General features: G+C 41.8%; 1 protein-coding gene across 2 annotated transcripts in view; it reads left to right on the top strand.

The window, feature by feature from the left end:
* fndc1 (fibronectin type III domain containing 1) overlaps positions 1 to 12,759 on the top strand; it is a 41,547-nt gene extending 28,788 nt beyond the window's left edge. For both annotated transcript variants that reach the window (XM_037087428.1, XM_037087427.1), the window contains 7 exons: positions 43 to 279; positions 4,051 to 4,159; positions 8,624 to 8,703; positions 9,016 to 9,045; positions 9,582 to 9,743; positions 9,850 to 9,972; positions 11,943 to 12,759. In XM_037087428.1, the coding sequence (XP_036943323.1) occupies positions 43 to 279; positions 4,051 to 4,159; positions 8,624 to 8,703; positions 9,016 to 9,045; positions 9,582 to 9,743; positions 9,850 to 9,972; positions 11,943 to 12,058 (857 nt within the window). In that variant the 3' untranslated portion in view covers positions 12,059 to 12,759. The remainder of the gene's footprint in view (positions 1 to 42; positions 280 to 4,050; positions 4,160 to 8,623; positions 8,704 to 9,015; positions 9,046 to 9,581; positions 9,744 to 9,849; positions 9,973 to 11,942) is intronic.
* Positions 12,760 to 13,189: the final 430 nt, after the last annotated feature.

Below are 13,189 nucleotides of genomic sequence, written 5' to 3'. Positions count from 1 at the left end.
GTAGTTCTTAACTTATTTTGCATCACATCTTCCTGTCATCAGCTCCCTATGTGGACTACATCCGGAAGGACCCGGGTGCTCCATGCTCCTTGACGGAGGCTCTGGAGTTTCTTCAGGTCGACGTCCTGGAAGACCTGATAGAGAAGGACAGCCTGGCAGCCAATCAGAAGCAACCGCCCAAAAACAAGCCTCATAACTTCACTGTGGTTGCTATGGAGGGCTGCCACTCGTTCATCATCCTGGACTGGGCCCGCCCACTGAAGGACGACATGGTGTCAGGTAAGAAATATTTGTCCTCAACTAAAATAGTTCTCAATTGTAAACAGTAGCAATATGATGGTGATGATAATATAATCATTTGGACATTTGGGAAACACTCTCCACCCACTTTGACTGCGTGAGCACCAAGCACCACCTCTCCTCGTCCCGCTGTAGTCCACTCTGTCACCATGGAGCACAGTCTGTCCATCAATGTAACATTTTGATCTGAGATGTTGTGGTGGAGACGGGTCCCTGTGGGCACAGCAGTTTCTTATTGCACGTTGTTTGGCAAGCCTGAGTCCTATTTGACCATGTTCTTTTCCTGAGACCGGACATTAGCCAGGGGCAGCCTTAAACCATGTTGGATGGGCATGGCTCTTTTTCTGACTCTTCCTTTCCTCCCCGGGGAAGTCCGGCTGGCCAGGATGGTCAAAACAGGTGGATGGATGGTTACAGACTTAATATCTGTACTGGTATTTGATTAGTAAATCTTTGTTATCATACTCAAAAAATATTTACTTTTAGGTCAATTAGCAGACGCTTTTGTCTCACATTTTTCTCACAAGAAAGAAACCGAAACATATCACCGGCGATAAAGTAAGAATGAAATAACAGAAACAATTTTCGAGCCCTCTTCTGAGCACCATTGCTGCTATCAATCAATATCAAATTTTGATATGTATGCGTGATATATATATGCAGGGGCCGTTGCAGTTAGCTGTGAATTGGAGCACTACTGGTGTTTTTTCGGCTGGATTAAGCTGACGGGATGAGTTGCTGACAGTCTGGCCTTTTGTGGTCCGCACAACTGGACCCACGAAATAGACATATAGATAGACTAGCTAGTTATACTGGCTAGATGCCCCTCTTTGTAGCTAACTAGCTTCCACAAACAGCGAGTTAGCCTAGCATGATTGATTCAACTTTCTGAATGCAATACAAACTTAAAATAACAATCCATCATGTGGAATATTGCAAAGGATAACATGTCTTAAATCGCTAACAGTAGACAACAAACTCTGCTCTCTCGTTGGCAGTTTTCATTCATAAAAAGACACAGGGCTAAAGCTTTCTCTCTAGAAGCTGAGACGCTGTTCCTTATAGAATAACATCAGTATATTCGCCTTCACATAGGAGGAAGCAATAAAGTTAGACTCAGATTCATCGTGTCAGCATTTCTTCAGCAGACTATTACTACATAAGATTGTGATTCGGTTTCATCACCCTTTCATCTGTTGTGATTTAAGGATGTGCCTTTAATATGTTACCAGCATCAACTCATGACTCAGATTTTAAGGACTCGCTCCAGAAGTTTATTGTGAATAAATCATGAAAAAACAGACTGCACTCATTCCCGGAGTTTCTCAGGGAAAAACCAAAGCTCCGTTGACCCGAGAAAGTGACACATGGAAAAAAAAGAGACTGAAGATAACAGCCGACTGCATGAGACGTGGTGGACTATCAGAGGGAGCAGTCTGGCCAGCCAGTGAGGCAGTGTGTTGTCTTTGGCAGTGAAACACAAGCTCCTGGTCACGCTGTGGGCTGGTCCGTACTCTGATGTGTAAAACAGATAGATGGTCCTTACTGTCACTGGTGTTTTCTTCCTCTCTTTCTTTCCATCTGTTTGTGTTTCCTCTCTGCTCACACACTATCTTGACAGTTCCTGTATAACTCTGCCCGCACATTTTTGCACCTGATCACAATTTTATTCCATTTCGCATACTTTCCCTGTGATTTTTGTTTATCTTGAGACCAGGTTGCATTCCAAAAATGAATTCATTTAGGTGCTGAGTGATAAATTGGCCTTAAACTTTTCGTTTCTTTTAACATTTTTGCACAAATTCCTTCATAATCTGAAATGCTGTTGTATCGCAAAGACATGTGCTGTAAATACAGCAGACATCTGATCCACGCACATATGCAGGTACAGTTCACACATGCAGATCCAATCACAACGCGCTGTTTTAGTTATCAGCGAGTGTTTGCACAGCCATGTCTTACGAGTTATGGGTCACGGCTCTCAAAACAAGCGGATGGAAACAGCTGCGGGCAAGTGGACTCAAGAGATGAAGGACATCAGAACCCAACTTCTGGTTCCATTTAGTCTGATTCACTGAGGAACTTCTTTGGGCAAAGCACAGACATTATTCACTGAGTATTTTAAGTGCTGCATTTGGCTTAAAGTACCAGCTTCTTAGGAAATGTTTAATACGTTTATATTTAAAGCTGGAAAAGATAGGGTACAGCAGCAGATGGTAAAGGCAACAGTCTAAATACTACTCTCTCTGTCAAACCATCAGTTAATGTAGAAAAAGAAGGAATGAAAAACCAAAAGCCAAAAAACAAAGTAGCAAGTATGTCCCTCCTCTCTTGTCAGCAGCCAGCTGTGTTGGTGCAGCTCCAGTAAAAGCTGAAACTCAGACTCAAAAAGTCCAATAGAAACAGTTGGTAGTTTGATGTACGCCGGAGCCGGACTCCATACTTTTGACATGAGTGATGACGAGCCACGTGACCTGAGGTTGCCTGCCGGATTCAAAGGATTAGTCTGCGTGACTGAGAAAGGAGAAGAAAACAGACAGTGATGCAGGCAGGTTGGAGGACAGTCAGCATCAATTATTGAAAATGCCAGGGCTGCAGTTTTTCCTCACAGATAAATATACATATGGAAGACCACCTACGCAAAAAAGAATTGAATTTTTGATACTTTTCAAGTCCAGAGTTGATAAAGAAAAAAAAGCTGCACTGGTTTTAGACGGGCTGGAGGGTGGATTTAGAGTTTTATTTCTCTTGGAAATTGGAAGTTGGAGCTTGTCAGACTTGAGTGGATCACATTCCACTAGAGAGCCAAAGTCAGGTCCCTTCCGGTGGACCACCATGAGAAAAAAATGTATGGTAGTTAATGGAGAAGGATAGATATTTTTTTGATTCCATTTGAATTGTGCTATGAACTACACATGTTTGTTAACTTAACAGCAAGATTTATTGTTAATATTTTCCCCATGCTGCATGTTATTGTTAGTGATGTATGTTGAGAGAGTCGATGTCGTTCATTGTTATGGTTTCATGCAAGACAAGATGCCTTTATGACAAACAGTGACCTTCTTGACTTGAAAATTGATGTTCTAAACTGGGAAGTCAAACATTTCAACGAATGTTGGCTATTTCCTTCTGTCTGTTGTTTGTGTGCTAAGCTAAGCTATATCTCCAGGTAGGAGCCTAGATTTACTATGTCAACATAGTCGAAGTTGGAGGTCGAAATTTCCTTCCTCCCTCCTCATTAGCAAAAACACTGGCCGAATGTAATAAAACTTAGGGCAAGTGCACACACTATTGAACCCTCAGTAGTGTCGCTTATCTAAACAAAATGGAGGGAAAACAAGACATGAAGGTAACAGTTGCCATTATACATTTTATTTTACGGCGCTTTTATATCCAGAAATGTATCTGAATGTTCCATTCACTAGCTTAAAACAAATACTGTAGTCTACAAATACATCTAACCATTCCACATGGTATCAGACAACTGTCCCCTCGGAGTAAATAGAAATCGTAGCAATTCAAGCTCGGAGTGGTCTCGAATGCAGCGTTACCTTACAGATATAAGACTGGTGTCAATTGCCTCAGCTGACTCTTGGCACAAAAAAAACAAGTCAAAGTCCCAAAATATCGAGTTAGTCTTTTAATGTTAAATCCCGTTTCACTTCAAAACTTGCTACAAACATATATCTGCTGGTAACTGCTACAGTACATCTATAATATCTGAACTGTATTTTGCATTGTTCCCTGCAGGCTACATGGTCCACAGTGCTTCATATGACGACGTCCTCAACAACAGATGGTCCTCTAGAGCCTCCAGTGGGACCCACCTGCCTGTGGAGAACCTCAAACCCAACTCTAGGTAACACATGGGCACCTGCTGTGTGTTTATTTTATTGTGTATGCATGCGTATTGTACATATGCTAGAAGAGAGGCTTAGTGATTTGCGGTCTCATCTCACACATGGCAGTCATAGAGGAAAAGAACCTGAACTTAGAGACAAAGGTTTGCTAAGTTGCCAGATCTCTTACCCTGATCTGCATGTCATGTTTAGTATCAGGTTGCTGCCTCGAGTGCAGGTGCCTGGCTGCGGCCCGAGACTGTTTATTTCCGTTTGGAAGTGTTTATATCATTATCCCATCATCGCATAATGCACAGAATATGCAGCTCGTCTGGATGTTTGTGTGTGACTTCATGTATGATTGCTCGTATGTGTGTTGGTCTTATGCCATGTTTATGTAGGAGTGCGTTGCCAATTGTGATATCAAACCAAGCTGACACTGATCGGAGCAGCGTGTGAGTTTGAAGCAAATCAGTCAGGCTCAATGGAGGCAGGTTTTGATCCACACCAAGATGTGACGCGCTGTCAAACTCTGTTGGGACGTTGGAAAATTCAGTGGAACGTAAATACAGCACGTTATCTAACACTTAAACACCAATACAGTCAGTTCAGTCTGTTTCAGCCATTAGAGCATGTTTCCACAACCTTGTCGTACTAGACAGTCACAGTTTTCAAAAGAAATGCATGGAAACAGCTCTTAGCACATGGACCCAAGGGAGGACGGGATTTCTTTCCATTAAACCTATTTCTTGTTCCATCTGTGCATGACGCAGTTTTCTTGTAAGTTGTAAGTTTGATTGATGCAGAGAAAGTTTAAAGCGCTTTAGCCTCTCAGCAGTTGTACAGTTTCAACAGTTTTACATTGGACTGATGGATCAAAATAGGCATGTCTATTTATTTATCATTTACTCAACTAGATTATATGGTCTAATTACATCAAACATGTGTGATGTTTATGCTTTAAAATCCAAATGATTGCATCAGTACTCTCTGATCCAGACCACAACAACCACCCTAGACCAGCATATGTTGTGTTTTGGCAATGGTCTAGGCTGGTTTTTCCAGTAGGGTAGCCTTAGAGGCTAACGTCAGCTAGCATACTACTGATGGCATTAAAGAAGCATTTTACCTCCAGTTCTTACTAAAGAATAGAACATCTGTGTTGACCACATCATCCCAATCATCCAGACTCATTTAACTAACTGCTTTTGTTTTTTTCCCATTGTCGCACCATGCTAATCTCCATTTTGTACTTTAGCCCTTAAAAGCTAAAGTAGCTAGTATACCGTTGATAGAAACTTAAAATCTCATTTCCAGTTCTCGCTTAAGAAAAGTAAACCCATTTTGACTGGGGCTGATATCAATGTTGTGTCCTAGCCTAGCCCCTGAAGCTAACGTTAGCTAGCATACCACTGTTGAGAAACGCATACAATCTCACCTCCAGTTCTTGTTGAATAATGAAAACCCGTGGTTACCCACTCATCCAGACTTGCATGTCACTGAAACTTCATAATTACAGAAAGTTGTTGAATGATGGTAATCTCCATTGTAGCCCTTCTGGCTAACATCAGCTAGCATACCACTGCCGATGGAAACTTAAAATATCAAGAAGGTAGCTGAATAAATGCATGACACAGAGGTGAAACTGCTAGCATGACACGTAAGTAATGAGTCAATCAAAGTCTTTATGGAAGTGTAAACTGTTAAGAGGCCACACACAGTTAGGATGAGCTGTAGTCATATACGTACAGGCTGTGTATATTAATCTGACACTTCATGGATCTGTTGTACAACTGAGATGTGGGATGAAGGTCATGTTTTTTCTTCTGTGTCATGTTACCAACCAGATACTGTCAAAGCTGTCTCGATGTGGCCGTTCCACATCTGGTGCTCCATAAAAATTTATTTATGCATTCTTTTTTAGCAAGTAATCTAACCATGGGAGAAAAACTGTTTCAGATGTGCGAGTGTATCAGGATCCAAACTTTGCTCTTGCCTGATATAAAAGCACAAATCTGTTTGAGGTGTTATGATAGGTGTCTCATTTTAGAGAATAGGAGGCCAAACACCTGCTGCCGAACACAAACAGAGGAGCTGTGTGCAAGGGGTAAAGTTTTCCAGGAGCCTACAAAGAGGGTTTCCCTCCCTGGCAACCAGTTTGTATCCACGATAGTGCCTCTTCTGTGGTTACGGTTCATCCCGGGATGGGTTATGGGACACTGTTGGCATTTCCCATGCTGCAGGCTCCTTCTGGTTGCCAGAAATACTGAGTTGCTATAGTCCTAAATACACACACATATGTACATACATGCATCTGAACAAATTTTGTTGGTTCTACAAGTTTTCCTGCTCTTGAGATGCAGTGAATTACAAATGTCTTATCCAGTTGGAGGATTTTAAACTTCGAAATTTCGACGTCTATTGAAATCCCTGCCATTGTTTAAAGGTCCAGTGCGCAGGATTGGGAAACAGCTATTGGTAGAAATTGAATATGATATTCATTCCTATTCCACAGAGTCTTCCTTGCTTCTATAGTAGCTCAGAATGGACAAACAAATAAAAACAAATCAAGCACTGGCTCTAGGGCTTGTACGTTTTTAGCAGCTACCATAGGGGAGGGTGAGGCGATAGCTGCTGCGTTTCTTGCAATCTGTAACCTCACCACTAGATGTCACTAAATCCTACACACCGGACCTTTGATCGACAAGCCAAAATGCAAAGTATTTCTTGATTCTGTTCTGTGTGATAACGTGTGCTGCCTTTCTTTACATTATCGTAAATCGATTTTGACATAGTAACTTGATGATATCACACTGGGCTCCAATTTTTTGGGTGTTTTAAAGACCCAAAAATGAACCCAGATATCACTAAGATTTGACTAGCTTAGCCTGCAGATGCAATTCCAGACACTTATCCTGTGTGCATGAAGACAATAAACTGACTAGTACCAGAAGTGTTGAGTTTATTTTCTTTTTATCCAAGATCCTTCATTGATTTGTTTGGAAAGAGGGTTCACTCTGGACAGATTTGAGAAACCAAACTTTGCAACTCTGTTTATTTCAGAATCTTCAAAGGACAGTTTATTTTGTTTGATTGTTTTCAAACTCTGAAATCTTTATATTGGTGCGAATCATTTGAATTTGCCCAATCCTCACCCGTAAACATCACCAAAATGAAGTCAAGCTGTTGTCGAAAGAAGTGGACTGGAAAATGCTAATGACAGTCGTCAGGGCATGAATACAATGATTTGTTGATCTTAACATAGCCAGATGTGATAGTCTAACAACTGCATAACCATCCGTGCTGACATTTTTTTTTTTTTTTTTTTTTAATCAAAACTCAAACCGAATCATGGATTTAGAGAATCGTGACACTCCCGATGGATATTCAGCTATGTTGTGAATTTGAGTCCTTGCTTCTTTCCCCTCTTCTTTTCAAACGTAAACTTTATGAGTGTCAATAAATGTCTGAATAGTTTTCGGTTAATAATCGACTTGTACAAGGTGAATTTGAGCCTGTCGTGCGGGGTTATCACGTAGATCTCCTTCCAAAGATAAAACAAGAAGAGCAAAGCTCTAAATAAATTTTCAAATTGCTAGGCTTGGCTTGATGAAGCATTTTGTGGTCTCTCCTCTTTTTTTATATTCTGGCACACATTTTCTTTTTACTATTTTTTTACCCTCTCCAATTTCTTCCTTCATTACATCACCTCTCTGCAGCTGCCTTGCTCTCTCTCGTCTCCTTTCTCCCTCTCTGTTGATATATATTCTGGTCACTGTTGTCACGTGGCTGTGGTGATTGGTTCCAGGCCTCGTGGCGGTACGTGGTGAAAGTTTTTGGCTGGGAATCGACAGACCGTGAACTTACTGTATGTGACCTTGCAGACTTGGCGGAAAGCGCAAACACATCTACAGTGGAAACATTTGCAGACTCTCAAAGCTGTCACTCACTGCTGTTGTTTTTGATGTGATAGGATTTAATAATTCCTCCAACGCCTGGAGACAAGGTGAGCTCACTGCTCTGCTCTGTCAAGAAAAGCTAATGAGCTCGCAGTGACAAATTTCTCTTCCGAGGCCTCTCCTGCCATTTATCCACTCCCTCTCACCGTACATGTATCCCTGTGCTTTACTTTTTCCACCTTCCTCCTGTTTTCTGTCTTTCATCCTTATCCTTTCCTCCTATCTGTTAATCTCCACGTGTCTAGATGTCTCGTTTTTCCCTCAGCACCCTTCCTCCACTCCCCGCCCCCCCTTCTCCCTTCAACACGAGCCAAATAGCCATTTTATTGTGCTGCGCTCACTTTGGATTCATATCAATAGAAAACAGACTACTCCTAAATCAGGCTGACTGAAGCATGCCCAGTCATCTGCTATGGTCATTAACATTTTCCGCACCTTCATCGGGTCACAACAACACTGGCGGGATGACACTTCAACGGCTGAATCTCTCATTAAATCCTCTCGCTGTGGTTTGTTTTCGTTCAGGTACTACTTCAAGGTGCAGGCCAAGAATGTGTTTGGTTTGGGACCCATCAGCGAGACGCTCACCTATGTCACCGAATCAGGTGCGTATCCTGTCAGCGCCTGCGAAGATAAACTCTAGGACGCCCCATTAACTGCAGTTCGACCCTCAGTCGAGCTTTTTTTTTTTCTGCTGTTCTGCAGTATGCAGGCACTTAAAGAAAATGTCCTGGTGATTTTATTGCAATGCAAGATATTCAAATGCAAAACCATCCCTGCGGTAGAAGCAGACTACCAGATGTACACCGCGTTAAGGGAATTATGCGCCATTCATTCTAAAAATCAGGTGAACCCATTATGCAGTCTGTGTGTATTTCCCCCCCTCGTGACACGATCGCATTCTTTCTTTCTTTCAGACGATCCTCTTCTCATCGAACGGCCGCCTGGTAAGTCAAGGCAGCGACAACACCCCTCTAATTCGACGAGCCATGTCCTGCCGAAGCTCTCTAAAAAGAGAGAGACGTCCATCGGTGAAACAACATGAGAGGATTTCCACTCTTCAACCACTCCAACCAGTGGCAGTCCTTTGATTGCTACTGTGTATAGGCAAAGGATTTAGACGACTGGCAGAGAGACATCACTCTCGCCACGTTTCCTCCCAAAGTATTTGAGTCCCAGCAGCTACTTTTCAAGGAGCTTAAAGGTTCCCTCAGCCCTTCAGCCAGCGCAGTTTTTACACGTCATTTTTTACATGACTCTTGCTCAGCAAGGCCTTGACTTGTATGCTTTCTTTGTAACTCTGTGTCAATGTTTTGTAGCTCAGTGAACAAAAGTAAATCATCACAACACCTAGGTTAAGTTATAAACTGAATTTGGTAGCATGTATAAAACACATGTCGTCCGGCTGCCTTTAATATCGGACCATATAAACAACAACACATACTTTAATTATCTGTATCTCCTCCTCTTCTCTGTTCCTTAGGTGGGGAACCGATCTGGGTTCCCTTCACCTTCAAGTATAACCCAGCCCACAGCACCTGTAAGGGCAGCCAGTACGTCAAGCGGACGTGGTACCGGAAGTTCGTCGGTGTGGTTCTGTGCAACTCGCTGCGATACAAGATCTTCATGGGAGATGGCCTCAGAGGTAACGCATGACGTCGCCTTACATGACTTATTTTTGGAGATAATCAACCATCCATTATTGAAAATATCCTCATTCTTATACCCAATTCCCCTTTTTACCTCCACAGAGCCATTTTACAGTATAGGAGACACGTTCGGCCAGGGAGAGGACCACTGCCAGTTTGTGGACTCCTACAGGGACGGGAGGACCGGCCCGGCATACCTCTCAAATGCTCTGCCCTCAGCACAAGGTAAACAGGAACACATTGTACACACATTGATTGTTTGTGGCCGTGACATTTAGACCAATCCCATTATCATTTTTTCCATGTGATCCCGCTCCCGGTGTCCACCAGCTGTGTTGATCTTGTCAATGCTGAATACAGATGCAGGAAAACATTTAAAGGAATACTTGTTAAAGGACCCACCAGCGTCTTAGACCAAATCTCACATGCTTTCCATTACTGCAGACCATGTTCCTAGTTCTAACATAACTTCTTAGCAATTTTGGTTTCAGGTCATCTCATTACATAATGACATTACTTGCTTGAGATAATTGAACCACCAAAGTGAACGTTATTTACTCGTAAATGGCAGCTTTTTAAGCCAAATGTGGTTTATGTAGCTGAGACTTGGAGGTGCTGTGAAAACCTCACCCTTGTTGGTGTTTTCAACGACCAAGATGTCGGCTGTTTAACAGCAACCTTTTTAAATTCTAGCATTTGCTAACTCTTCACCTCCTGAGTTTGATTTCCCAGAACCAGCAGTGAATGCATTTCTTTGAGTTTGGCTTGCATTTAATGGTTAAAGATGACCAGATTCTATACATTTCCTATTGTAAACAAATCCCGCAAGAAGACCACAAGTTATGATGTGCTCACTCATTCATCGCACTCAGTGTCATACGCACTGGTTCCCACTGAAGATAGGTACAGTGGGGTTAAAGAGACCACGAGTCAGAATTTTTGTTTGGCATTTGTTTCAAATGTGGTTCTTTCTTTTTTTATAATGATGAACAGAAGCTTGGTAGATTGAGTGAGGAGCTGAGAAACGTTTCATGAATTTCAGAATGGCCTTGTGCTCGGTATGTCCCCATTTTGCTGTAATGACAGCATCCACTCAAGCTGGCATGGAAAAACCTGATGACTCACGTTGTTCCAGCAACAGATTTATGTACATCTGTTGCCATTAAATGTCATTCGGCCAATTATGTCACTTTAAATGCGATGTGAGATCAACTTTAAAAGAACTTGACATGAAAGGCATTGATTACATTCAGCCACAGCCTCCCCCTTCTATCGCATTCACGTCACAACGCGGCCGTCGTTCAAATCGTCTGCCCCTCAAGTGGTAGCTGGTCTGTTGCTAACCTAGCGAATTTTGATGCTGTTAACACTAGATAACAATTGCTAACATTAATGGTGCTAAGACTAGCTAGCTAAAATTGGGGCAGTGTAGTGTGCTGGGCGCTTACCGTTGAAATTAGCTATTATTTTCCCCACCAACTGACAACTACCAAGACTCTTGATCTAATCAAACACAGGTACCACATGATTTGTCATACTATTGGCTCACAAACCCTGTTAGAAGTTGGAAACAGCTGACAGAATTGTAATACCAATGTAAATAAATCAATCATTTGGGACCAGAACATTTTATAAACTATTAATACCATCCATTTTTTAATGCATTCATTTTTTAAATCACTAATTCCATAAAACAGCTGGGAACTGTAGGTAATGGAAATGGACGAGTAGGAAATGGACAAGTGCAATTGTTCAGGCCAATTTTTAGCTGCAGATTAACACAAATTTGGTGCCTTCCAGTATTTACAACAGCTGGAGGGTATTTATTTGAAATAATCTATGGTGCCCAATACCCATTATTATGGCTCATTGAAGTGTTTTTAATTGTCTTTCGATGAGAAGTCTGCAGAGGAATGAACGAGTGTTTGGCTCTCACACAGACAAAACGTGTCAGCATGATGAAGTCATTATGTTGTCATGGGATTTAGCGATGAAGAAAATAATGCAGAACATCACGAACCTCATCAACAAAGCTGTAAGAGGATCTTGAAAACAAATTGTCATTAAGAATCAAGGAGAGAAATAACTGAATGGTTGCGAACGCGTGCTGAATGATGATTATATCCAGATTCGCTCAAGCGTCCTGATTAATTTCCTTGAATGGCTATTGACTGCTTGCATTTGTTCTTTTTCAGGATTTTATCGTGCATACAGACAGGAGCCAGTCACATTTGGAGTCATCGGCCGGCGCACGCCCCATCCATTCGTCGGCTGGTATGAATGCGGGGTACCAATCCCCGGGAAGTGGTAACAAAGGAGGAGGAGGAGACGTTGTTACCGAGGGCAACCCTTCCGCATCCTGCTGCAGGCGCTTACCGTCACTGGTCCTGCCCTTAAAAAGAGACTTTTGCCTGCCACGATGAAAAGAAAGACACCACTACGATTTTATTACAGCTTTACAGAAAGAGAATATAGTACTTTAAAACAACTCAGTGTATATCATTACCATGCACTTTTTATACAAAGCAGTCTGTATATGAGGGGATAAAAGAAGCATGTGTGCGCTAGCTTAGTTTCACTCTTGTCCTTACCAAAAGTGTCCTTACCAACTATACGAGAGACCGGTCCTCACCCAGTGTTATTTATCTCATCAGGAATGCACACACATGGTCAAACTTTTGACATTGGACCAAAGCACATGCTACAAAGCAAAACTGTAAGAATGGACACTTAAGGAGTTGTATAGGTCTGTTAATTTTCAGTTGTGAGATTTGTATTTCATAATGTAACGGCTTCCGACAGCTGCATTTTGTTTGTTTATTTGTGTGTTTAAACCATCATACTGTTTGGGGTTTTTTTTTTTTACACCCTTTTGGTATCCCCCGGAATTCATTAAAAGTTACTGTGTAAGTTTTGTATGTAATATGGACAAAGAATAAAATAACCAAATATTTGCTCAGGAACTGTGGGAGATTGAATAAAGGTGCTATGGAAACCACAGCAATCCAAAAACATGAATCATATCATATTCTTCTGCCACTGCCACATTCTTCTTGAGCAAAAAAAAAAAAAAAGCCTCCGCACACGTGATCCAGATCCACTTCATCAACCTAATGGAAGGTCTGAGTAACCGAGAACATTTTGGTTCAGCCAGTTGGAACAGCAACTGTTAAAAGCCAATGAAAAGTCAAAAACACCATATCGTGGATGGAAGCAGGTGAGAGGAGAGAGTGAGACAAAAGGCCATGAGTAAATGTGGGCAAAGCCATCAGCCCACGTGCAGACTATTAACACGCTGCCCCATAAATATTCAAGTTGGAGTTGCAAGGCACATTTTTACACATTCATTTGATTTGTGGGAAGCTACTATGCACATTTACTCAAATACTGTTTTTAAGTAAAGAAATTAATCTTTTTTTTTATTACAGCTTGCAGCTTGGTG

This window comes from Acanthopagrus latus, chromosome 22, assembly GCF_904848185.1.
Source record: "Acanthopagrus latus isolate v.2019 chromosome 22, fAcaLat1.1, whole genome shotgun sequence".
Lineage (NCBI taxonomy): Eukaryota > Metazoa > Chordata > Actinopteri > Spariformes > Sparidae > Acanthopagrus > Acanthopagrus latus.
This window is presented reverse-complemented; position numbering and strand designations above follow the sequence as displayed.